The sequence below is a fragment of the Phascolarctos cinereus genome, unplaced genomic scaffold, assembly GCF_003287225.1.
Source record: "Phascolarctos cinereus isolate Bilbo 61053 unplaced genomic scaffold, phaCin_HiC Scaffold_8;HRSCAF=390, whole genome shotgun sequence".
NCBI classification, from domain to species: Eukaryota; Metazoa; Chordata; class Mammalia; order Diprotodontia; family Phascolarctidae; genus Phascolarctos; species Phascolarctos cinereus.
The window spans coordinates 60,963,128-60,988,801 of NW_027556291.1; the positions used below are offsets into that span (position 1 = coordinate 60,963,128).

The 25,674-nt window shown below is 42.3% G+C and overlaps 1 protein-coding gene across 1 annotated transcript in view; it reads left to right on the forward strand.

Moving 5' to 3' along the window:
- DNAAF6 (dynein axonemal assembly factor 6) overlaps positions 1 to 19,814 on the forward strand; it is an 85,789-nt gene extending 65,975 nt beyond the window's left edge. The window contains exons 6-7 of the mRNA XM_020967223.2: positions 10,185 to 10,270; positions 18,873 to 19,814. Of these exons, the coding sequence (XP_020822882.1) occupies positions 10,185 to 10,270; positions 18,873 to 19,002 (216 nt within the window). The 3' untranslated portion in view covers positions 19,003 to 19,814. The remainder of the gene's footprint in view (positions 1 to 10,184; positions 10,271 to 18,872) is intronic.
- Positions 19,815 to 25,674: the final 5,860 nt, after the last annotated feature.

The window sequence follows — 25,674 nt, forward strand, 5'->3', positions numbered from 1 at the left end:
AGGGGTCCATGATAACTGTGTACAAGAAGCAGTATGGTATAGCGTGTAGGACATTGGCCTTGGAATTGTTGAGACCTGGGTTTTAAAATCTTGCTTCAGATACTTACTAGACTGGCCAAATCATGTAACCTCACTGAGCTTCAGTTTCCTCATCTATAAAATGACAGAGTGAGATTCAATAGCTTCTAAGGTGTCTCCCAGCTCTAGATTCTGTGGGAAATGAAGGACGAATAACTGAAATCCCAGAAGAAGTATTTGGAGAATGCTCTTGTGGAAGAGGGATTGGGCTTGTTTCCCTTTGGCTCCAGAGAGCAGAATGAGAAACAAGGGATAAAAGCTGCAAAGGGGCACATTTAGACCTGAGCACTAGAGCTCTCCCCCAAATGAGATAGGCTGCTTTTTTGTTTGTTTTGTTTTGGCTAGGCAATGGGGTTAAGTGACTTGCCCAGGGTCACACAGCTAGTAAGCATCAAGTGTCTGAGGCCGGATTTGAACTCAGGTCCTCCTGATTCCAGGGCTGGTGCTCTATCCATTGTGCCACTTAGCTGCCCCATAGGCTGTTTTTTTTGGTGGGGGGGCAGTGCTTCACTGGCCAGCTTCAGGCAAAGGCTGGGCAGCCATTTGTCAGCTGGTTTTTGTGCTGGGCCATTCTTTCTGGAGCATGGCTTGAATTGGATGGCCTCTGAGGTTACTTCTACTTTTGAAACTCTGTGATTTGGATTCTGTGATTAATCTGTTACTTTAACAGTAAAACAGAAGGCTCACAATAGCTAAGAATAGTCTGGGAGAGCACGAAAGCAGAGTTCTCACAGGCAAGCTAAGAGCTATACTTTTTGGTATTTAAAAGGTTTTTTTCTTTACTTTGTCATTATGTAGTTTCTCTATTTCTGGTTGAGTGAATTAGCTAATTGATGTTATAAATATTTATCATTATAGCAACACTGCTGTGTTTCCCTGAGGTTCCCAGTTTTCTCTTTCCAAAGCTATCCACCACAACCAGCTGTGCCTGTTACGCTGTACAAACAAGAGATACATGGAAGCCTGGAATGACAGTGCCTGGAGATACCTCCAGAGAGGAAGGTGACAGCCCCTCTGAGAGGTTCCCTTCTGAACTCTGAACTGTGAGCACGACAGAAAACAGTAACAACAACAACATGTAGGAATAACAACTCCCATTTATACAACAGTCACTTTGGACTTTGGCTCAAGTTCTGGTTCTTACCAGCTTACTAGTCCTTAACTCCATTTCCTCATCTATGAAATGTAACTGCCTTACATACTTCATGGAGTTATTAGGAGGATCGAATGAGATCAAGGATAACATAAAAGTGTTTTGTAACTTATCATAGTGAAAGGGCAACTTGGACCTGTGTCCTGGTAGCAGGAATGATGGACCCCAGGGGCTGCCACCTCTACTTTTCTCCTCCATTGTTTTCTAGGCTTTTTGGAAGCTTCTCAGAGCAGTGAGGACATTTGCGTGGCAAGGCACTGTTTACCCAGGGGGCCTGGTGGAATTTGAAAGGACAAATGAAAAGGCATTTGTGTTTATCCCCAATTTCTGACAAACCCAATGGGAAGTCCAGACCTTGTAGGAGAGCAGGGATGCCCTACCTATGGTCTGAGGCATAGAAGAGGGAAAAGGAATTTACCTGCCTCACTCAGGACTATGTGCTGGCGAAGTCAGTAAGAGAAGGGTGATGTTTAACAAAGAAACTGAGGATCTATTTAACGAAGGAATGAATGAAGGGATTACTGTGTGTAAAGCCCCATGCTAAGCAGCTGCCGATACACATAGAAAAGGAAAGCAGGCCCTGCTCTCTAGGAGCTCACACTTTAATGGGGAGGGGGAATGGGGAGAAGAGGGGACACATGCTGATCAGTCTGAGGCTTGGGGTCTGAGCAATGTCACCCTAAACAGTGGGCACAGGCCCCTGAGGCTGAAGCAGGGGCACCAGCAGTAGCAGGGGCAACAGGGGCAGGGGTAGGGACAGTAGCAGCAGGGGCAGTAGTAAGGCAAAAGGCAGCTGAGCCTCAGGGGATGGCAGTTAAGAATCCACAAGAACAATGGATGTTCCTGAAGAAGCAGCAGAAGCTGTTTCATCTAATGATGGTTATAGCAGGGGAGCTGAGCTCAGGAGAGGGTACAGGGAGGAACTGAGAAACAGCAGAGTCTACTGACCAAGCCAAGCAGCTGTGGGAAGTGAAGCATTTATCAGCCTGGACACAAGGTAGATGACACGAAGGCTAAAAACCTTCCCCGCCTTGGAGAGGAACTTTCCCAGGGACTGATCAGTCAATCAACACGCCCATATTCATGCCTGTTATGTGACAGGCTCTATGCTAGGCTCTGAGGCTTTAAAGACAAAAACAAAACAATCCTTACCCTCGAGGAGCTTATATTCTGGGGTCAAAGGCTTTACAAAATAAATAAGGAGGTTGAAAGTGTGGCACCAGCAATTGGGTAGAGTAGGGAAAGGCTTCGTACTGAAAGTTGTGCTTCACTGGAACTTTGGGGCTGTATTCCCTTTCCCAGAAGCCCACAAATCTAATGGAAATTGTACCTAATTTAAATATGGGGAACTGAGAATGATCTCATTGCTTGATTTTCCTTTGTTATTTACTATCTGATCCAGCTAGGTGACACAGTAGATAGAGCACTGGGGCTAGAGTCAGGAAGACTCTGTTATCTGAGTTCAAATGTGGCCTCAGGCACTTACTAGCTGTGTGACCCTGGGCAAGTCACTTTACCCTGTTTGCCTCAGTTTCCCCATCTGTCAAATGAGCTGGAGAAGGAAATGACTCCAGTACCTTGGCTGAGAAAACCCTAAATAAGGTCACAGAGAATTAGATACGAATGAACAATGAAATTCCAATTCTGATTAAATACATTGTTATTTGATTTATGATTCCTAATCCAATTCACTTGCAAGTCATGGCATCACCTTCCTGATGTCGTGGCCCTCTTTGAGAATGAAGGACAAACAACAACTGAGTCAGTGGGTAGGAAATGCATTTGATGGGGGCACAAGCTGAATATTACCCCTATGCTGAATATAAGGAGCAGTATGATTCCAGAGTTGAGTGGCATGCCCATTCCAATATAACTTTTGTAAACTTGTTACTTACAGATGAAAATTATAATTCTCTGTAGAATATGGACTAGGACACTTGGAGATTGGTCAGTTTGGAAGATGGCTAGAAGTTACCTATTTTCTTGCTCCAGTAGTTATGTTCCCTACAACTACTTCTCTAGGCCCACTAGAAAAATCTGCAGCTGCTTTCAAAGGAGTTCATACTTTGTGTTGCTGTTTTGCTGGCATACCAAAGGGCAGTTAAGAGCTTCTCTGGAATTTTCCCAGGCAGTAGTCCTAGCTGAGTTAGGGCAAATGAATTCTTTTCACCTCTTACCTGCTTATTGGTGAGGTCCTTGCCATGTAACCAACTGGGCCAGATGGCACACTGGTCTGATTCAGCATGGCATTTCTTATGGGGGAAAAAGGGAAGAGGACCATTAATAAATGGTAGCAAACTTTGAGGAACTTAGATATGTATTTAATTTTTTTTATATTATAGTCAGTGGTTTTCTGTTACCATAGGAACCAGAAAATTGTAATTCACTGATTAATGTCTTTTATCCCACTACCATCCACCGTGTTCAGTTGATCAACAAGCATTTACAAAGCACCTACTAGGTGTCAGGCACTGCCATACTGGGTGCTGGGGGTACAGAGACAAAAATACAAGAGTCCCTATTCTTACAGAGCTTACATTCTCTCTGGGGAGACAAGAAGTACAGAAATGAGTATAAGCATGAAAAATATACAGAGAATAAATACAAAATTAATCTGGGGTATTTAGGGAAGTTGGTGTCAGGAAAGGGTTCATGTAGAAGGCAGTGTTTGAGTTATGTCTGGAAGGAAGAGAGGGATTTTATGAGGCAGAGATGAGGAGGGATAACATTCCAAGAGTGGGACATGGTCAGGGTAAAGGAGTATCATGTGAGAAGCAGAGACAAGGCCAGTTTGGCCAGCTTATAGTGGACTAGAAGAGGAGTAATGTATAACTAGGGCAACTAGGTGGTGCCGTAGTGCACAGAGCATTGGCCTCGGAGTCAGGAAGACTCATCTTCCTGAGTTCAAATCTGGCCTCAGATACTGACTAGCTGTATAACCCTGGGCAAGTCACTTCTCCCGGTTTGCCTCAGTTTCCTCATCTGTAAAATGAGCTGGAGAAGGAAATAGCAAACCAGTCCAGTATCTCTGCCAAGAAAAGCCCAAATGGGGTCATAGAGAGTTGGACAGGAGTCAACAGCAAAGCAAGGCTAGACAGGTAGGTTGGAGCTAGATTCTGAAGAGCTTTAAAAGCCAGAAGATATATATCTTATCCTAGAGACAATATGGAACTATAGGTGAGTAACGTGGTCAGACATGTGCATAAGGAAAATCACTTTGGCGGCTGTGTGGAGGATGGATTTGAAGCAGGAAGAACAATTTGGAGGCCATTGCAATAGCCTAAGAAAGAGATGATGAGAGCCTGAATGAAGTGGCGGCTGTGTAAACAGAAACAAAAGGAGTGAGTGAGATCTGAGAGATATCGTAGAGGTGGCCAGGTATGGTATCTGATTTGATGTGCAGGTTAAGAGCAACTGAGGCCTAGAGGGTAATGCCAAGGTAGTGAACCTGGTTAGACTTGAAGCCTGGCAATGCCTTCTATGGCAATAGGGACCTTTGTAAGGGGGGGGGTGAATTTGGGGGACAAGATAATGAGTGCTGTTCTGGTGCATTCATTTGGAAATGGCCAATAAGCAGGTGGGAAAGCAGAGCTGGAAGTCAGTACAGAGACTTGACTTGGACTAGATAAGACAGTGTAAGGGACAACTAATGAAAATTGAAGATTGGCTCCTTTGATACAAAAATTCGTAAAAAGATTGAGTGCTTCACTACTCACTTCCCTATGCTTCCTTTCTTTCATCGAGATGGGATTCTTTTATTCTAAGTTGCTTCTAAAAATCTAAGGGAAAAATAATAATCAATCTAGGGGAGCAGTGAGGCATCCTTGGGCACCTCTGTCTAACACTACCACTTTAAGCAAGGCCACCTGGTGACCCATTGTCAACAGGCTAGGCCCAGTTTGGGACAAAATCTGTGCTGTTTGCATATTTGCCTGGTAACCATTTGAGAAACCTCATCCTGACCGAGATGAGGTCTATTTCAGACTCACTGCAAGGAATCTTTCTCTAGTGAGTGCTGATGTTCATGCTAGAGCCCTAGCCAGTGCCAGGAGGAAATGATTTTTCTGGCTTGACACTTGGGAGAGTCCATGTCAGAGATGGGCTTATTGAGGCAAGAGGCAGGAGGCAGGAGGCCTGGGCATGCGTGTCCCAGCTTAGGCATATACTATTCTAAATTGGTAGATGGTTACTTGTGCTTAAATGCTCTGCTGTGCCTGCAAAGCTCTTAGGATCACGTACCTAGAGCTGGCAGGGCCCTCACAAGCCTTCTGGTCCAGCCCTCCTATTTTACAGAGGAGGAAACTGAGGTGAGGGGAGAGTCTAGAACTGGAAGGGATCTTAGGGGCCAGCTTATTCAAGCCCCTCGTTTTACAGGGGAGGAAACTGAGTCTGAGAAGTTAAATGATTTGTGCAAGGTCCTAAGTGTCAGAGGTAAGATGTGAAGCCAAGTCCTCTGACTCCAGAGCCACTGCTTGAATATCTGTTAAGCAAGGCCTAGTTTATAATCTGTGCTTAGAGGTCAAGTGAGGAGCCCATGTCTGTTATTTATTAACATCAAATTGTATGGGCTCCAGCCATAAACCACCGACAGGAGCAATGGGGCTCTTGGTTCTGTAAAGAATGCATCAGGATTTGTGATTTCCTTAGTGCAGATAGGTACACGGTGGGTGTATGCAGGTGGGTGAGGCAGCCCTCCTTGCTGTAGCAGATGGTCTTTGGGGATTGCCATGAGAGAGAAAAAAACAAGCCATTCCTGAGTGCTGAACCTCCAACACACTTAACGAGGGTAGCCCTTGGTCCAACAAACATATCATTTATTGCCTGATACCAGCTTGAAGCCTTTCCACTTTAGTATAGGAGCCACTAAGGCAGGTAGGTGATGCTGCAGTGGTTAAAGCACTGGGCCTGGAGTCAGGAACACCTGAGTTCATATCAGGCCTCAGATACTTCCTAGCTGTGAGACCCTAGGCAAGTCACCTCACCCTGTTTGCCTCAGTTTCCTCATCTGTAAAATTTGCTGGGGAAGGAAATCACATACCACTCCAGTATTTCTGCCAAGAAACCCCCAAATGGGGTCACAGAGAGTAGGACACAACTGGAAACAGCTGAACAACAACAAAAATAGGGCCTACTAGATACTATGTGTTGCTGGCATAGCCTTTTTTGGGAAGCCAGGGTCCCTGCCACATTACAACAAAGTGTCAGAGGAGAATGTTAGTGGAGGCTCATCTCAGAGAACTAAAATTGTCTGGCTCAAATACTTAATGGATGAGCTACTTACCTGTTTTCATGTCAGAATTAACATTTGTTCACTTCTTTTACCATACTATTGCAATCACTTAAAAAAAACTATTTAAAAAAGAGATGAAACAAATTCATTTTTATTATTTAATTAAAGGAAGGAAACAAGCTTTTATTAAGCTCCTGCTGTGTGCCAGGCACTGTGCTAAGAGCTTTATAAATATTATTTCATTTGATCCTCACAACATCCTTGGGAGGTAGCTGCTATTATGACCTTCATTTTACACATGAGGAAACTGAGGTAGACAGGAGTTTGTGACTTGCCCAGTCTGACACAGCGAGTAATTATCTGAGGTAGAATTTGAACTCAGGCCTTCCTGACTCCAGGCCCAATGCTCTCTGCATTGTGGCGCCACCTAGTGACCATAAAGTTCTATTCCCTTTTTCCTTCTCTTCTAGGAATCAGTTCTCGGGCCTGTTCCAAATTTTAAGTTTCCATTTGTATACATGTAGACAAAGGAGTGATTAGGAGAAAATGTTTTTGCTTGTAGATGGTCCCCAGTTTTATACTTTTTCAGGTGATATTGCCTTTGCTGAACCCTATTTCTGTCAGCTAGGTGGCACAGTGGGTAGCTCTCTAGGTCTGGAGTTAGGAAGACCTGAGTTTAAATAGGACTTCAGATGCTTGTGACCCTGGGCAATTCGCTTAACCTCTGTTTGCCTCAGTTTCTTCATATACAAAATGGGGATAATAATAGCACCTAACTTACAGGGTTGTCGTGAGAATCAAATGTGATAATATTTGGAAAGTATTTTGCAAACTTTAAAGTGCTCTATAAATCCTACTAGTAGAAGTAGTAGTAGTAGTCATTGTAGCAGCAGCAGTAGTAGTAGTCATTGTTGTTGTCATCGTTATCCTGAGCATGTTAACTCACCAGTATTGGGGCATTTGCCTGCTGCATAAAATAGCACCTGCCTCATAAGGTTGTGAGAATCAAATGAGATAACATGTAAAGCACTTAGCACAGTGCCTGGCCCATAGTGGGTGCTATATAAAGCCTTGTCCCCTTCCCTAGATGACTTCTTTTATGTTATTAAGAAATGAAGAAAAATTGGTAAGTTTCTCATTTGATGTGGTAGAAATCAGCTCCATTAAAAACTTGCTTTTAAACATAAAGACTGCCCTAAACCACTGTATCTACTGTAACAACCACTGGGTCTTGTCCATTTTATGATTCTTTCTCACATTTGAAGAGATTCACTGGTAACCCCAAAATATGAAAAGACCCAGAAGAAAGTGTCTGGTGCATTGGGCAGATGTTCTATAGAGGATTCAGAGAAAGGGCTAGGCAAGATCTATCTAGGATGAGACGTCAGGGAAGGGCTTTGATCTCTACTGGCCGAGTACCCACACTGATCAATTATGATAACAAAGTATAAAAATAGAGGAGCATAATATGGTGGAAAGAGAACTGGCCTGGGCATTGGGAGAACGGGATTCCAGTCCCCACTTGACCATGAGCTAGTATTTGTGACCTTGAACAAGTTGCTAAAATTCTCTGAGCCTGTGTTTTTTTTTCTTCTGTAAAATGAGAGGTGTGGATAAAATAATCTCTATAGACATTTCTGGTGCTAGAATTCCTTGTTGCTCCAGAACTTCTAGGATGATGAGATTTAGCACTTCTAGGCTATGTGGCCAAGCTAGCTTTGGACTCTGCCCTTCTCCTTTCCCGGTTGACTCCCTGAGCTGTCTAACCCTCATCAGCCTGGATCATGTATTTGTCCCCATTTGCTTTGGGATTCTCTCAGCATATTGACCCTGTCTGGCTTTATACCTGGATCTTGGCTGTCTCCTTTCCTTCTTTGTCTGCCTGGGATCATTTCAGGTCAGCTTCAGTCCTGCAACTGGTGACCCAGCTCTATCACTTCTCTCACCTCCACAATTTCACTTGGCCCCTTTCCCTTTGGCCATGGAGAAGAGCCACAGTTAGCAGTATCTGAAGGGCTTCTGCTTTAGGTCTGTGGCAAGCACAAGGTCCCAGGGCTAATGCAGACTCAAGGTCAGATACTGCACTCAGACCTAGTATATTCTTCCTTTTGTGGATTAACTATTCAGAAAGTTGAGATAAAAAGCTTGGAAATTTCCCCCTTGATATTTCAGCCTGTTCTCCTTGGTTCACCCAGCCTCCCATTAAAAGAAGTTTTTCAGTTTGCATGTTAATGCAAACAGAGTAACTTTAATCCCTTAAATTGGTTGGTCAATCCTATTAAGCTATTTGTGGTTATGGGCCTGGTCAGATCCTGGGTACAATCAGCTAGGGCTCATTTGGCAGCTCTTTCTACTTTCCATGTATTAAGGGTAAGTCTCTAATAGCCTTCCTCATTATATTTCAAGAGGTGGTTTTTGTTAAGACCTTCTATTAAGGAAAGAACTACCTTGTAAGATAACAATGTGGCCCCATCAGAGTTAATTTGCTTCCTCCTCCACCCTCCCTGTTCCCCCTCCCAAAAAAAACCCACCCTAAAACCACATTTTCAACTTGTAACTTTAATTGCCTCAGATGGGAGACTTTTTTAATTGCAGTTACACCAGAGGAGAGAATTAGTTAGCTCTAAGTTCTTGGTTTTCAGTCATTTTTTCAATAGTATTGCAGTTGGATTTTTGGTGTGAAATACATTTTTAACGATACCTTTTGTTTTCATATTACCTACATTTTGAAATGTATTTCTTCCTCCTCTCCCTCCCAGAGAGCCTTCTCTTGGAACCAGAAAGAAAAAAGAAGAAAAAAAAATGTTCAGCAAGACTAACCAAACACTTTGAAAAACTTTGACATTATCTGTAGTATTCCATACCCATAGTCCTTTACCTCTGCAAAGGAGGGAGGGAAAGAGGGGGCAGATGTCTTCTATCTCTTCATTGGGGCCCAACTTGGTCATTATAATTTCACAGATTCAATTTCAGCTATTGTTGCCATCTCTTTCATTTACATGGTTGTAATTATTGTGTATATTGTCTTTCTGGTTCTATTTACTTCACTCTGTAGTCTTCATATTTATCATTTCACATTCATGGACCACAGCCATCCCCCAAAGAGTGAGCAAGGCAGCTAGGTGGTGCTATAGTGCATCGCGTGCCCAAGAAGACTCTTCTTCCTGAGTTCAGATTTGGCCTCAGACACTTACTAGCTGTGTGACCCTGGGCAAGTCACTTCACCCTGTTTGCCTGTTTCCTCATCTGTAAAATGAGCTAGAGAAGGAAATGGCCAACTATTCCAGTATCTTTGCCAAGAAACCTCCAAATGGGGTCATAGAGAATTGAACACAGCTGGAATGATTGAACAACAACAAATCAATGAGTACCTACTTTATTTCCAGTCCTTTGCCACCACCACAAGTGCTGATACAAATATTTCAATGTGTATGAGGCCTTTCTTTCTATCCTTGAACTCCTTGTGGTTCTCCCTAGTGTGGACTCTTTGAATCAAAGGATATAGACATTTTAAGTCACTTTCTTCACCTAATTCCAAATTATTGCAGTTGGTTTTACCAACTAATCTAGTTTCTCTGCAAAGTCTCCCTCCTCCCTTAAGCTTGAACCCAATCCTAGATAAGTAGTCCCACAATCCCTAAAGGGAAGAGACCCACCTAAATTCCTCACCTGGAAAGCTCTAAAACTCTCAAATTAAGGAAACATCCTCATTTTCTCTTTCAGATTAAAATTAAATTGCCAGGCACCAAGTCTTCTGACATCACTTTGGATATCCGTGAAAAAGTTCTCGATCTTCGTACCCCCAAGCAGTAAGTTAAACATAGCAAGTGTATACTGTCAATATGGCATATATAACTGATATCTTTTTATTTAAAATGTATGGAGTGCTTTTGCTGTGGCCTCTAAAGAGAGGCCATGCCTATGTCATGCCAGGGCATCCCACTGGAAAGTGAACATTTTAGTTACTCAGATATTTGTTTTACATAATATCAGTATATCTGAAAGAATCCAGATGCCTTTTTAAACCCCACTTCTCAGTCAGATCTTTAGCTTATGATGTGGTTAATTGACATGTCAGGACAAATGCTAAGATGTGAAGATGCTTCAAAGCTATTAAGCCTTGCATGTGAATTCTTACAAATTCTCTACTGGAACAGCACAGGTGGAGAATTTAGTTTTAAAATTTGTATGTATAAGATATTAATGGTTAAATTTGATTAGTGTCAGCAAAATCCAATTCTGTCATCAAATGCTTGAAACAAAAATGTTAAGAATCACATTTTTCATGATACTTTTTTTGTTTTTATATCACATTCATTTCCAAATGTACCCTCCTCCCATTGCCTATCTAGTGAGCCTTCTGTTGTAACAAATATTTAAAAAGAAAAAGAAAAAACAATTTAGCGAAACTCACTAACAATCTTAGTGAGAACAACAAAATGAAAATGAGGGCTGTGTAATTATAATGATTAAGCTAATATTTAAAGAAGAAATGAGAAAATACATCTCCCTCTTTTCTTTGCACCAGTGCGGGACTCTGTACATATACTGGCAGATGGGGTCTATATGTCAGTTGGCTTTGCTGAACTGCTTTTTTTTCCTCTTTTTTAATTCTTTGGTTTAAGGTATGGTTGAGTAGGTAGGAGAGGCAAGGGATACAGAGATTTAAAAATGAAGAGAATGTAAAAACAAAAGATCAATTAAAAAGAAGATGAAAGAAAGAGAAGAAAGGCTAATGATTTTCTCAACCATGCCACACCCATTGGTGTCCTGGTGTGGTCAGCTCTCCATTATCTGAATTTAGATTCTCCACAGCTCAAATCTTGCTTTCCAAATGGACATTGATATGAATACCTATTCTGCTTAATTGCTTTCAGCTGGGAATTCTTTGAAACTCAAACCAAACCATTGCAGCCTCAGGTTGGTGACATCAGTGTCTGCTTGTGTCTAAGTACATTATTGTGTATTTGACCATAATCAGTAAAAACCCAATGATCAAAGTGGAGTAGATGCAGGCTGGGGAGCCACACCACTGTTACTCTTCATTAATGCAAATAAGTGAGAGCTGCCTGTAGTTCGACAAACCTTTGAAATACACAGCGGAAACTCAGCTGCCATTTCTAGTTTGTCTGAAGTTTAAGGTCCGTTTAGGGGGTCTAGAAAATGCACATATGTATATCATCTAGATATGGAAACCAAATCACTTCCCTAATCTATTAAATACATGAAATCAAAACTACATCATGTGAAATGTGACTATAGCAAGGTTGACCTATGACAATTGGGTCTCTAAACCCGAACCTTGCAACTTCCTAAATTTTGTGTACATTTTTTGATTTTGATATTTGGATATCATCGCTAATATTCACATAGTTTCAATAGAGAAAATGTTAACTCAAATGTTTGACTTAAATGACTGAACAGAAACTCTTTTTTAAAATTTACTATTTCATTTTCCCCAAGTATATGTAAAAACAATTTTAATATTCTTTCCCCCCCCCCAAATTTTGGTTCCAAATCCTCTCCCTCCCTTCCTTCCCCCCCTCTCATTGAGAAGGCAAGCAATTTGACATAGGTTATACATGTGTAGTCATGCAAAACACATTTCCATATAAGTCATGCTATAAAAGAAAAAACAGACCAAAAAACCCCCAAGAAAGATAAAGAAAGTAAAGAAAAAGTATGCTTCAATCTGCATTCAGACTCTGCCAGTTCTTTTTCTGGAGATGGCCAGCACCTTTCATCACAAGTCCTTCAGAATTGTCTTGGATCATTGTATTGCTGAGAATAGCCAAGTTATTCACAGTTGATCTTCATACAATAGTGCTGTTACTGTATACAACTGAACAAAAACTCTTAAAGAACAATACTCTAGCTCTTCGAGAATTCATAGTTTCTTTCACTGGTTGGGGGGGTGTGGGCTGGATTTCTTCCACCATCGCAGACTTGCAGTCCCTCCATAGCATGGTACATTATCTTCCAGCGTATCACCCTGTGGTTGACTGAGTGATGAATCCCCTCCAAACATGTGTAGAACATCAACCACACTGTCCATCACCACTCCATACTTAAAGACAAAATGAATGGTCAGTCTTAAAATGTAAAGACAAAGTGGATGGTGAATGTCCAAGTTGAGTTTTATGGTACAGGAATTATCCTTTCAAGTGTGATTCTATGGGGAACTGAGCATTTGTTTTCCTTCGTTCTGTTAGTGTTTTATCCAGTGACTGCTCTGGGTAGGACACAAAGATAGATAAGAGATGCTCTCTGCCCTGCGTTGGTGGTACTTGAGCTTCATCTTGGAGGAAGAGAAAGTTTTACTTTCTAAATATTTAATAGAATTTTGTTGCATTTAAATATTAATCTTAGTTTGGTCATTACCCAGTAAAACACAACAGGCAAATGTACTTCTCTCCTAAAAGTCTAAATTGGTTGATGTTACCAAAGCAGAAACACTAGTTGAGCTCCATGATTCTAATGGGAGCTGCCGCCTTGGAGTGGATTTCTCTAGACAAAGAAATCCATGTTATCATCGACATTACTGCTTCAGCTAATTTCTTACAGTGAATGTGCACTGTCTCTGGCTGAGGAGAATAATTTACTCGACTGTTGAGTTTTAGGTTTTCTTCTTAGAATAAAACATTATTTATAGAATAAAAGCTAAAGAAAACCCATTTTTAGCAGAACCTGTATTATGAGCAACAGATTTGAAAAGGTGCATGTGTACGTTTCTGCCCACTGATTTATTTTGATGCATTTATATGAATCATCCCGATATATAAACCAAACCACAATCCTTACAGCAACACAATTTCACAGATCACATAAATGTTTTTCCTGGGGCAGGAGTGTTTGCTGTTGGGCCACTGCCTGTAGAGGGAGCTCTTTCTCCTAGCCTGTAACTTCTCAAGTAGTAGAACCCTCACAGAAAAGGTCACCTTTAGGAACTTGAGATGTATGATCGATATTTCTAACAAGAAAGATCTCCTGGACTTAGTTAGGTCTGCATATGTGATTGAAGAAGCAATTGATTTTCAAGTTTTTTTTTTTATAAAGTAACACTCAATTCAAGCTCTTAACAATACTTGTACTTTTTTTAAAAATACTGTTTTCTTTTAGGGATTTGAAATCTTGTAGCCTCTAGAAAAGATCATCTGTCCACGTTGTTTAGAAATGCTCAACATTTTTATCAGAGAAAACTGAGTAATAAGGGCTGTAAGCATTTACTTTTCTTTAGAATCTTCCATATGCCAGGCCCATGCATAATTCAGACACATAGCACTATGACAGAATGGTGACTGTCTCATCACCCACATTGCAGCTAAAGTGCTCGAAGATGGACAACTGAGCCATTAACTGCAAACAAATCCAGAAATCTATCAGGGAGATTTTTTTTTTGATCAATGTTGAGTCAGAAGAGCCAGCAGCAAGAAAATAGAACCACTTTCATTAGTCTGGTATTGTAATTAAGCCAAAACTGAGTCTCAATTGTTAGCCCTCTGGTGAGGACTCAGGCTGCAGTGCCACAGAACCTTTCAGATTTTCAACTTTGACCCAACAGGCCTGGTCAGCACAGGCCAACGAGTTGAGTCATTCCATTCCTATGCTACTGTGAGGACGAATGGGGCAAACCAGTTTATTCTAGTACATATTAAGCACTTGTAATCTACAAGACCCTGAATTTACTTCTGAAAAATGTATATGTCCATGTCATATCCCCGGACATATACACAGATAACTAGAATGCAAGGTAGTGTGTCAGGTGAAAGGAGAGATTCAAGACAAAATACTCTAGGAAACCTTGAGGAGGGAGGGAATCCTCTTGCGGCTAGAAGGTATTTTAGAAGAGATGGTACCTGAGCTTCATCTTGAAGGAAGATAAGGTTTTTGAAGCAAAGATGAGGAGGGAGTACATTTTAAGCGTGGGGAATATATGGAAGTAGGAAACAGCATATCCAAATTCAGGGCATGGCTTAGTCTGGGTTGGCTAGGGAGTAAGCCTGGAAAAGTATGTTAGAACCAGATGGTGGAAGGCCTGCCTAAGGAATTTGCATTTTATGCTACAGGCAATAGGGAGATACTACTGATTCTTGGGACAGCTAGGTGGCGCTTCACTGCACAAAACGCCAGGCCTGGAGTTAGGAAGAGTCTTCCCGAATTCAAATCTGGCTTCAGACACTTATCAGCTGTGTGACTGTGGACAAATCACTTTACCCTGTTTGCCTCAGTTCCTCATCTGTAAAATGATCTAGAGAAGGAAATGGCAAACCACTCCAGTATCTTTGCCAAGAAAACCCTAAATGGGGTAGAGGGTCATGAAGAGTTGGACATGACTGAAATGATGCAGCAACTTATTCTTGAGTAGGGAAATGTCATGATCAGAACAGTATCCTATAATATGTGGGAAGTATTGGAGAGAGAGGAGAGTGGAGGAGAGGGAGAGTCTTAGGAGGCTTTTACAGTAGTTGAGGAGAGAAGTGATAAGAGCCTGTTGTGTCAGGGGAGGAAAGGGAACAAATACCAGAGATACTGTGGAGGTCTAGTTGCTAGGGTTTATTGGGAGCAGATTTGGTTGGAGAAAGAGGGAATCCATGATCCTAAGATTATCATACACTTAGAACTAAAAGAGAACTTGGAGGTCACAGAGTCCAACCCCCCAATTTTGTAGAAGAAGAAACTGAGGCCAGAGAGAAATGTCTTGCTTAAGGTCACACACGAAGTGATAGAAGTGGGATTCAAAGCCAGGCCTTCTGAGTTCAGATCCAGCACTCTTCCCACTGTGGATATGTTGAGTTTGAGGTTTGGGTAGAATATGCAAGTGATGCTATACAGAAGGCAGTTGTAGGGAATAAGCATTTATGAAGTGCCTGTTATGTGCCAGGCCCTGCGCTAAGCATATTTTATAAATATTATCTCATTTGATCCTCACTACAACCTTGTAGTAGGTAGGTGCTATTATTATTCCCATTTTATAGTTGAGGAAACTGAGGCAAGCAGAGGTTAAGTGATTTGTCCAAGGTCACAGAGCTAGTAAGTGTATGAGGCTGAATTTGAACTTAGGTTTTCAGACTCCAGGCCCAGTACTTTATCTGCTATGCTACCTAACTGCCTCTAGGGAATGTTTGAAGCTGGAATTTGGAAGTCATCTGTGCAGTGATAATGACAATTGAACCTGTAGGAGCAGATGAGATTACAAAGGGAACTTGTAGAGAGAAGAGGACATAGGACAGAGTTCTTTGGTGGGGGTGGGAGGGCACAATAGGGAGTGGAGGATGATGATGAACTGGCAAAGGATACTGAGGACGGAGCTTTGAGGTGAGCTCATAGTTAGGGGACAGTGAAGGAGACTGAGAAAGAGTGGTCAGAGAGATAGGAGGAGAACCAGGAGGGAGCAAGCAGAGAGTGTTCAGAAGGAGGGAGTGGTCAACAGGGCTGAATGCTCCCAAAAAGTCAAGTGGAAAGATGACTGAGAAAAGGATGTCAGGTTTAGCAAGTGCAAGATCTTGGGTGACCTTTAAGAGAGCCCCTGGCATTTAAGTCGTCTCTTTAAGAGACAACTGGCATCAGAAGCCAATTGCAAGAGGCTGAGCGGAGAGCAGGTGCAGGCAATGGATGGAGTAAATGCCTCCTTTTAGGAATTTAGCTGTGAAAGGGAGTAGAGATATAGTGCTAGTTTGTGGAGATGGAAGGGTCAAACGAAGGTTTTTAAAAACAGACTTTTTGTTATAATTTGTTTTTACATCCCCTAGATTTTCCTCTGTATCCCTCCTCCTTGCTTCTTCCAGAAAAACATCCCTTATAACAACAAAAAAGGAAGGAAGAAAGAAAGAAAGAAAGAAAGAAAGAAAGAAAGAGAGAAAGAAAAGAGGAAGAAGAGGAAAAATCAGGAGAAGTAGTCAACACATCCAAAAGATCTAACCTGACATGCAGTATCCCACACCGAGGGAACCAACCTCTGCAGAGACAGAGGGAAAACTGTCTTCTCTTGTCTCTGCTTCGGGATCAAGTTTGGTCTTTCTAATTTCTCAACATTCAGTTCAAAAGAATGTTTTTTAAAGGATTTGAAAAGACTTTAGCACGTTTGTAGCCAACAGGGAAGGAAGCGGTTGCTAGGAAGGGACTGAAGATGAGAGAAAGAACAATTAGCCAAGCTCCTGAAAGGGAGGAGATCACAAGGGAAGGGATTAGCCTTCACAAGGAAGGCCAAAGAAGGAGAGGTTGGCTGAAGATGCCCAGAAGTTCTGGGGGTGTGGAGAAAGGGCAAGAAAGGAGCTTATGGTGAATGACTCTGATCTTTTCATGAAAGTGGGAGATGAGGCCCTTGGCAGAGAGAAAGGTGGGGTGAGGTTTGAAGTTGAGGACTTGAGAAGATTAGACCTGAAAAGAATTTGTGTGTAGCAGTGAGAACTCAGTTGAGGTTAGAAAACCTGAATTTGTAGTAATCCCACTCAGCAAGGTTTAGTAACTTCCTCCAGAACTGTTCATTGACTTGGGAGTAGAAGTAGAGAGGACAAATGCCCCACTGCATCCTGGGCCATCTCCAGTTGTCCTGATCTGGGCCACTCGACCCATATGGCTCCAGAGGAGAAAGTGAGGCTGGTGACCTTGCACAGTCCTCCCTCACTTAAATCCAATTCACTTGCAAGTCATGGCATCACCTTCCTGATGCCATGGTCTTCTTTGAGAACGGAGGACAAAGAACAACAGAGGAAGACAAATGGGGGAGGGGGGAGGTTAAGAATCAGCAGGGCATTAGCAATGGAAGGACAAGGGGGCAAGGGAACACGCACAATTGGACATTTTTGAACTGGTTAGTTGTAGCATCAGAGGACTACAATAGGAAGAAAGTGAAGCCAGAACAAGGGTGATTGACTAGGAAACCTGAAATTGAGAGACTGGAGGGCCAATAAGAAAAACTGACATTTTGATGGTACTACATTTATCCCTTTCATATCATGGGGTTAGGGGTACAGTGCACCCATGATCTGGAAAATCCAAGTAAAATGTTTTGGTCCTACCTTAGTAGCAGAGAAAAAGTCTGGATTTTTTCTTTTTTTTTTATGGAATGTTTACAGTATCTTATTGTAAGACTTGAGTTAAATATTTGGTCATAGGCTCTGTGTTGTCTGCTGGCCTTTGCATGTCATCTGCAGTTTCCACAAAACTCTCCCAAAAATCCCATTTAATTTCTTATGCTGACCCACAATATAGCGAAACCACAATGGGGAAAGTCTCGAAATTGAAAGCTGCAATGTGGAAGGGATGACTATAAAGTTTACAAAGGGCTTCATAGATATTGCCTCATTTGAACCTGAAATGATCTTATGAGGTGGGTATAGCTATTATTATCCTCACTTTACAGATGCAGAAACCAGGGCTCAGAGAGGTTGTCTGTCTGTGGTCACGCGGCTGCAAAGTATTGAGGGGGAATTTGATCCCAGATCTTCCTGACGAGCCCCAGCACAGATGCCTCTCAAAGGACAAAGAGCAAGTTTATGAGGAGTGAGGTGAAGGAGAGGCAGCTAGTCAGAGGATGGGGATCAATTAGGAGAGGTTCAGAGTTGAAGGTCTTGGAGGAGGAACAGCCTTGCATAATCGATGCCATAAATGTAACCCTAAAGTATGACTCCTGTGAGTGGTTGAAATACAGTGGAAGTGGAGGTCCTGGCAGTTAAAGAGATTAACTGGGTGTTCAAATGGTCACCAACATGAATATAGAAGTGATTAAGGATAAGGGCAAGAGTCTGGGTGGAAAGGAAAGCCAAGTACTGAACTCACTGAGGAAGGAGAAAGTTGGACCTAAAGGGTGGTAGATGACAGCAGCACACATCTGGACAGGGTGAGATAGTTGGGTGGGTGGTGTGAACCTCAGCAGAGGAAAGATTGCTGACTGATGAGTAGCAGACGGAGGGTCTGAAAGAGGCTGTGGGCAGTAAGACTTAACTGGATGTCTCCCCTTGTCCTTATTAGTGTGGGAATATGAGAGGAGTGGCCAGAACTAAAGAAGAGTGATAAGGTTGATTATGGGAGGAAGAGAGCTAGTATGAGGGGGAGTTTGTTAACAACAGAGAGGGATTCCAGAGGGTCTGTCCTGGGGTGCAGTGGGGGGCAGAGGATAGAGACTGATGTGGGATAGGACTGAAAGATAGCAGGGAAGAGGACATTTGGTTTAATCAAAAGTTACAGTTGGAAAGGCATTGTAATAGCTCTGTCACCAATACTGCAACCTTAGCCTGAGATTGCGTTACCCAAACTTCACAATGAGTTATCCATCAGTTAAGTGAAACCCCATACGTACCTTCCTCTTATCATTCATAGTTTCTTTTCTCTTACTCCAGGGAAGGAAATATCTTCTCATTTTGGTTTTGGTTTTAAGGAGCCATTTCTAACACATTTATTCCTGTATTTTAGTAAGCTGCTCCTGCACCTTCCCCATCCTGTGGACAGCAAGACTGGAAAAGCGAGTTTTATCACAGAAAAGGAGATCCTTGAAGTCACCTTGACCATGAAAAGAGAGTTTGATTTCATTAATTTTTTCTGAAACCATAATGGGGGTAAGATAAGTTAATGTGGTCCAGTAAGACTGGAAGCATCATGAGAGTTCAAGGAAAACTCCCTGGGTGCTGAATGGTTCTGTTGATTATGAGATCATCCATTTACAGGGTCAAACCAATGAAAGATGCAATGACATAATCCATTGCTCAACAATTGGCGGTTAGGACAGCAAAAACCAAACAAAACCAAAGCAAAAAGGCCCTATTTCTCTGTTATTTGGTTAATTTTGGTTAAACTATATAGAATTGACTTATGATGAAGTAGTTGAAATGTTCCCATAGTTAACATATAGGTTGTCCAAAAAGTTCTGGTGCAGATTAAGCTTAAAAACTTAAAACTGCACTAGGACTTTGGGGACACTGTTTATAGGCATTAGCGTTTTCATCATCCATGTTTGAGTGGAAAAGAAAATGAAGGCAAACTGTAATCTTTGAGCAATTTAGACCTGTTTGAAATATTTGTTATTAGTAACATTTAAAAACATTTTTAAAACTTGTTTTCCTATGCAGCCTTATAGTTATTACCAATGCCTTTTTTGGGGATACTCTGCATTATATTGTGGCAAGTAAACACCTTGGATTCTGAAAGGCATATAGAGAAACAAGGAGCATTCTTACCAGTTGTCTGTGTCTCCCTCATTTCCAATCTTTCTTCTTAATTGGTAACATGTGCTAGTCTTTTGTCCCTGTTCTTGTTAACTGGTTAAGCGTAGTCTACCCATAGATAAAAATGTATCCCCATCAGTCAGATCCTTCATTTACAAGTTAGCAATAAAGGAAATCTTTGTCTTCTAAAGTAGACAGGTCTTCCGTGTTTTTTTGGTTTTGGTTTTGGTTTTTTTTTTGGTGAGGCAATTGGGGTTAAGTGACTTGCCCAGAGTCACACAGCTAGTAAGTGTCAAGTGTTTGGTCTGAGGCTGGATTTGAACTCAGGTCCTTCTGACTTCAGGGCCTGTACTCTATCCACTGTGTCACCTAGCTGCCCTCCATGTTTTTTCTTCAATCTCAGGAGTAAAGTGAAAAATTGAGAGATGATCATGCTTCTCCCACAAGAGCTGGGGGAAATTAGGACTCCAGCAGATGTGTCCTAGAGATAGTTAAGCCCCTTGGCTGAGGGGCCAGCGAGCATCTAGGCTGTGATTAGGTCAAGTAGAACCTAGCAGGACTGGGACTGTGATCAATTGGCTGTGCTTAAGCAGGAAGAGCTTCACGGAATTTAAAATTGAAATCACCCTGGTGACTGTCTACCGAGGAGACAGAAGGGGAAAGCAAAGATTAAGTGGCTAAGTAGAATGGGAATGATTTAAGTCCCCGAAGTGATTTAGATCAAAAGAGTAACCTGCTCTACCTGCTTTGTGGTTTTAGCATTTCTTTTATCTAGGCAATATTTTAAGAGTTTATTTGGATTATGACCCAAAGTATAAGCTCTGGGTAAGCATTTCTCTCTTCCAAAGAATAGCAGTGAATCAGTGGGAAATGCACTACCCCACCCCCTATTTTATGTGCTGGTCCTAATTAGAAAGACTATCACTCAAGTAAGGTGAGCTGGGTGACTGGGTACACTTTGTCCCTGGAAGAGAAGACAGCATTTCCAGGCCAAATTGCACTGGGCATTGCTTATGTGGTTCTGTATTAATTATGTAATGAAATTGAGCTTCAAGAACAATGTAATTTAGTTCAGTGATTTATAGCCATCTAGAAATCATCTTACTTCACTGTCCTTGGGGTCAGAAGTAGTCATTTTGGACAATTCAGAGGACTTGCTACTTTTAAAGAGAAATATTCGGACTTGTAGAATGGTAGCGTTTATCAAGTGATCATCAGGAATTTTTTAAGCCCCCTACTGTGTGCCAGGCACCATGCTAGGAACAGTCCCAGGCTTCAGTATTCTATTGAAGGAGACAACATGAACATATATCCTTAAGGAACTGCTTTGGGGCTCTGGGGTACCGTGCCACTCTATTTTCCACTAAGGGAAACTCAGCAAGTAATTTGAAGCAGGTTCAGGACTGGAGAATCCTGCCCCTGCTGGGAGGCAGTTCTTATACCCATTGGCTAGATAGGTCTCCCACCTCAGCACCGCAGGAACTCTTTTACTTCTTGGCTTACTCCTAGGGCCTCTCCACAAAGGGAAGAGTAAAAACAGAGACTCAGTGTACAATAGGAATTGGTTATGGGCCAGGTAATCATTCCTACACACACAAGAAATGCTGAAGATAAGAGATGGCACACATTAGCAGAATTACATAGGATTCAGTTACTTGTAACCACTATCACGATCTGCTGGGAGGCTGATACTTAAACCTCCTGCTACTCATGGAGCAGTTTTTGGGACTTCTGATTGGGCCTTTTACATATCACCTTGGCTCTGCACTGTGCAAACAGTTCCTGTTATATGTGGTAAAATGGTCAGGCTTGGGACACTCCTCTTATCAGCAGCTGTCATCCTCTTCAATGCTCTCTGCTGCAGCTAACTGCTCTTCTCATTAGACCTACAATTCCCAGACCTCTTGAACTCACAGGTTGTCTCTAAGCCTACCCTGAGAACCATGTTCAGTCACCTCAGGAAATGGAGCACAAAGCAGAAAAGACTGGCAGGGTCCCAGGCACAAGCTCTTTTAGTCTCCTACCCCCTGGCCTGGAAAAGTGGAAGCAAAGAGCTCACTGTGTGAGATAGTCACAGTGGAGAGAGGGAGCTGAAAGCTGTCTGTTCTTTTAACTCATGTGCGGCCCCCCCCCCCAATGCTGCTGTCACGCTATAGGAGGGTGACCAAGAGGCCATTCAGAGTTGACTGCATCATACTACACCACAAGATCCTTTCAGTGCTGGGCCACCACAGAACCAATATTAGACTCTAAAGCCCCAGCCTAGGTGGCCACCATAACCTGGCAACATACTCATGTAAGTGTACAAGCACGAAGAACAGCTGTTGGGGCCAGGGGACATTCATCCACCCTCTCTCTCCCACTAAGGGGTCATTCTAAGCTCTGGAACAAGTTTAATCCTTGGGGAGCCTGTCTCCTTAAAGAGGGAGGTCAGATTCTTTTTCTCTAACCCTCACCCCAGGACCCTGGAGAAAATTGGTTAATGTCTAGGGTGTCGCCCAGAAGGAGAAAAGAAGAAAGGTGGTTGATATATAATGTAAACCAGGTATAGAACAGCTATTTGTTTCTTCCACAAAAAGACTCAGAAGCATTCGTTGACAAGAAAAGCACAACCCTTACACATGAAAGCAGTCATTTATAACCACTATTATGTTCATCTGGAAGGTTCATAAGATGATAGATCAATAACTGATTATCAGGGTCTAACGCCGTCATTACACAGATGGAAACTGAGGCCAGAGAAATTAAGTGATTTGCCCAGAGTCACACAACTATTAAATGTCCAGAAGTGGGTTGATGAAACATCCAAACCTGAAGCACTTTGTGGGATTGCTGATTTGGCTTTTCACTTGTGATTAGGCTATGGGCCATCTTGTCCAAGAAGGAGGAATAGTAATGAGGGGCTCTTCCTAAAGTATGGCCAATGCCAGCTAAGGAACCCAGGAATTCCTGAAGTAGTCACTCCTGAGAAGTCCAGCTCTAAGGATCATTATCCGGGTACCTATGCTCAGGGAAAGATGAGGCACCCAGAGGCCCAAGATCCCAGCTCAGGCATGTGTGTTTGGAGCCACACTAACTTATGGGAAGTCACATAAAGAGAATTTGACTTCCAACATACTCGGGAGAGAGGAAGGGAGAGCCAGAGGGAAGAGACTCCTTTTAAAGTCTGAGTGGGTAGCTCTTCCTAATTTAGTGGCCAGTCCTCTTTGATCTAGCTTTAATGAAGCTCCACCTCAAATCCCACCCCCCACTCCATCCATCATAGGACCACCCAGGATTTGCTACTTCATCCCAAAACACCATCTCCTTCCATGTTGAGCCCATGTATCCCTAAAAGTGATCAGGACCCAGGCCTATCCCTACTCATGCTCCATGGGATGACCACTGTCATAGGTATATGCAAAATAATTACCACGTAATTTTTTTTGGGGGGGAGGGGAGGAGAGACATGCTTACAACTCAGAGGACTGGGAAAGCTAAAAGCGATCTTAGAGACAGACACTTTTGCTACAGAAGACCACTAGACTTTGCTACAGAAAACCAGTCTCCACTCACGCAAATCTAGAAAAGAGAATACACAGGAGAAATTTACCTCGTCACTATTTTTTGGTGAACCTTTTCCACCGTTTAGAACAGAGGTGTCAAACATGCAGCCTGCAGACCCCATGTGGCCCATAACACTCGTGTGTAGCCAGAAGCAGATTAAAATGTAACTGGGAAATATTTAACAAGATAAATAAAAATACAATAAAACGATAATATTACACTTAAAAACCAAGTTAATATGCTGCCTGCAGGGATCCCTGTATATGGATTAGTGCCCCCCCTCTCCCATCACCTTTCTATTTGAGTTTGAAACCACTGATTTAGAGAACTCAGTTCCTAAAGCCACAACTTGAGCACATCACTAAGCCTCTGCTCCTTCCTTAGGAGTTATTTCAATCCATTATTCTATCCTCTAATCCCCAGGGGCATTTGCATAGCCCTGTATATGCTCTGATTAGCTTTTGGCTTCCTAATTCCAAACTTGAACATTTCAAGATAATGTATTTTAAGAATTTCTTGATTGCATCATGGATTCTCCCATTTAATCCCCGTAATGGAGCCATCCATCAGTTCTTAGAACAGCAATTGATAATTTGTAAATGAATATGAAGCAACAAATTCTAGCATAGCATCATACTCAATCAACCTTCTAACTATAAATGCTCATGGAGGTAACCAAAGTAAGATGATATAAAAATCATTTCTACTTCTGTAACCCATTGTTGTCAGGGCCAGAGCCCCACTGATGGACAGGTGGACTTGAATACAATTTTAGGGGATCTCTCACAGAATCTCTCTGGCACATGCCTCCACTCAAGTAAACCTGGGAACATCAGTATCTGGCTTCCTTTATTCTCCCCTCAAAGGACCCTTAGCTCTCCTGCAAGCACATAGATTAACAAGATATCTTTTATTTTATTTAGCTTTTATGTAACCTAACAAAAAATGTAGAATGGGTATGAGCTTATACACCCTCTGGTTCTCCTAAGAAAGGTGGGAAGGATTTTGCCTTAGTGCCCACTACATTGGATTTCAATTTGCATTCTGGTATTCACCTATTCAAAGGCTAAACAGGAGAAGACAGGGAAATCATCTGGGGTAGAAGGGATGTAAGGGCCCAAAGATTTAAGGGAATTAAAAGTATGGTTAACAGAAGTTTAAAAAAATTAATATTATTTAAACGAAAAATCACATTTCCTCATAAGTGAACCAATATTTTTTTATGGGCGAGGTAATAGAAGGAAGTCTCTCAGGTAGGGAGAATAGAGACAAGTGATGGGGAAACTAGAAATACCCTCCTGCCTGGCCTGGATCTGAGAAAACAGGGGGAAATGGTTTCTTCCGTCCCTCAACCTGGAGCCTATGGAAGAGTTGTGTAGGAGGAAGGAAAGGGAAGAATGGGAGGGATGGAAAGGGGGAGTAGGAGGTCATTCTCTCCCTAGAGAATGGGGGGGGGTGCCACAGAGTGCATTTCCTTGGTGGAGGGGAGAGATATGAGCCTCATAATGGATTTCATTAGGGGAAAGCGGGCACCTCAGGAAACCCTCCTTTATGAGAAAAGATCATGCTTCCCAAGTACATAGTCCCCACTAGGAGAAGAGGTATATATGCTTCCTGGAGGTATCTGGTGTCAAAGTGGATGGGGGGACATGGGTCTAGAGGTAAGCTTATAGGAACCTAGATCTAGGGCTGGAGGGCCCCTAGAAGCCATCTTGATTAACTCCCTCATTTTACAGGTGAGAAAACTGAGGTCTAGAAAGGGGATGTTACTTGCCCAAGGTCACACAGGTAGTCAGTGGCAGAGCCAAGATTTGAACTCAGGTCCTAGGACTCCAAATTCATTGCTCTTTCCATTGTGTGGTGTTTCTTCTCTTAGATAAACATAGAGAGAGAGAGATTAGCAAGCATTTATTAAGTGCTTCTCTGCTAGGTGCAGTGCTAAGGGATAGAGATACAAATGCATATAAGCAAAACAATCCCTGCCCTGAAGGAGCTTACATTTTAATGGAGAAAGAGAACACAAAAAGGGCAGCTGAAAAGGGGGGAGTTGAGGAGGTTACCCATTTAGTAGCAGGGCTGGAGATATCCAGGAAGTGTTATGGAGGCCTAGAACTCAGTAAGGTATAGCCAAAGCTGCCCTATTAAAGTTCGGGAGATTTCCGGGGGCAGGGTCCAATTTTCCAGTGGAGAGGGAGTGGAGATGGTGGCCTGGGTGTAGATGGCATGGTTAAAGATGTCTAGGAAGTGATGATGGCAAGGGTATGCAACAGGACTGGCCTCTTTGACTCAGGATACAGAGAGAGTGTATGTGTCATCATACTGCCTCCTTTATGAATTAAGCTGTCTAGGAGTGAGACTTCTCAAAAAAAATATATCTAAACAAACAAAATGATGAAGAAGGGAAGAATAGGCAAGGTCCAAGATTGTATTAATGAATGAGTCTAGGGCATTTTTAAAAGTTCCTCAAGCTATTTGTTTGGATAAGATAGAGTCAGTTAGGAGATGAT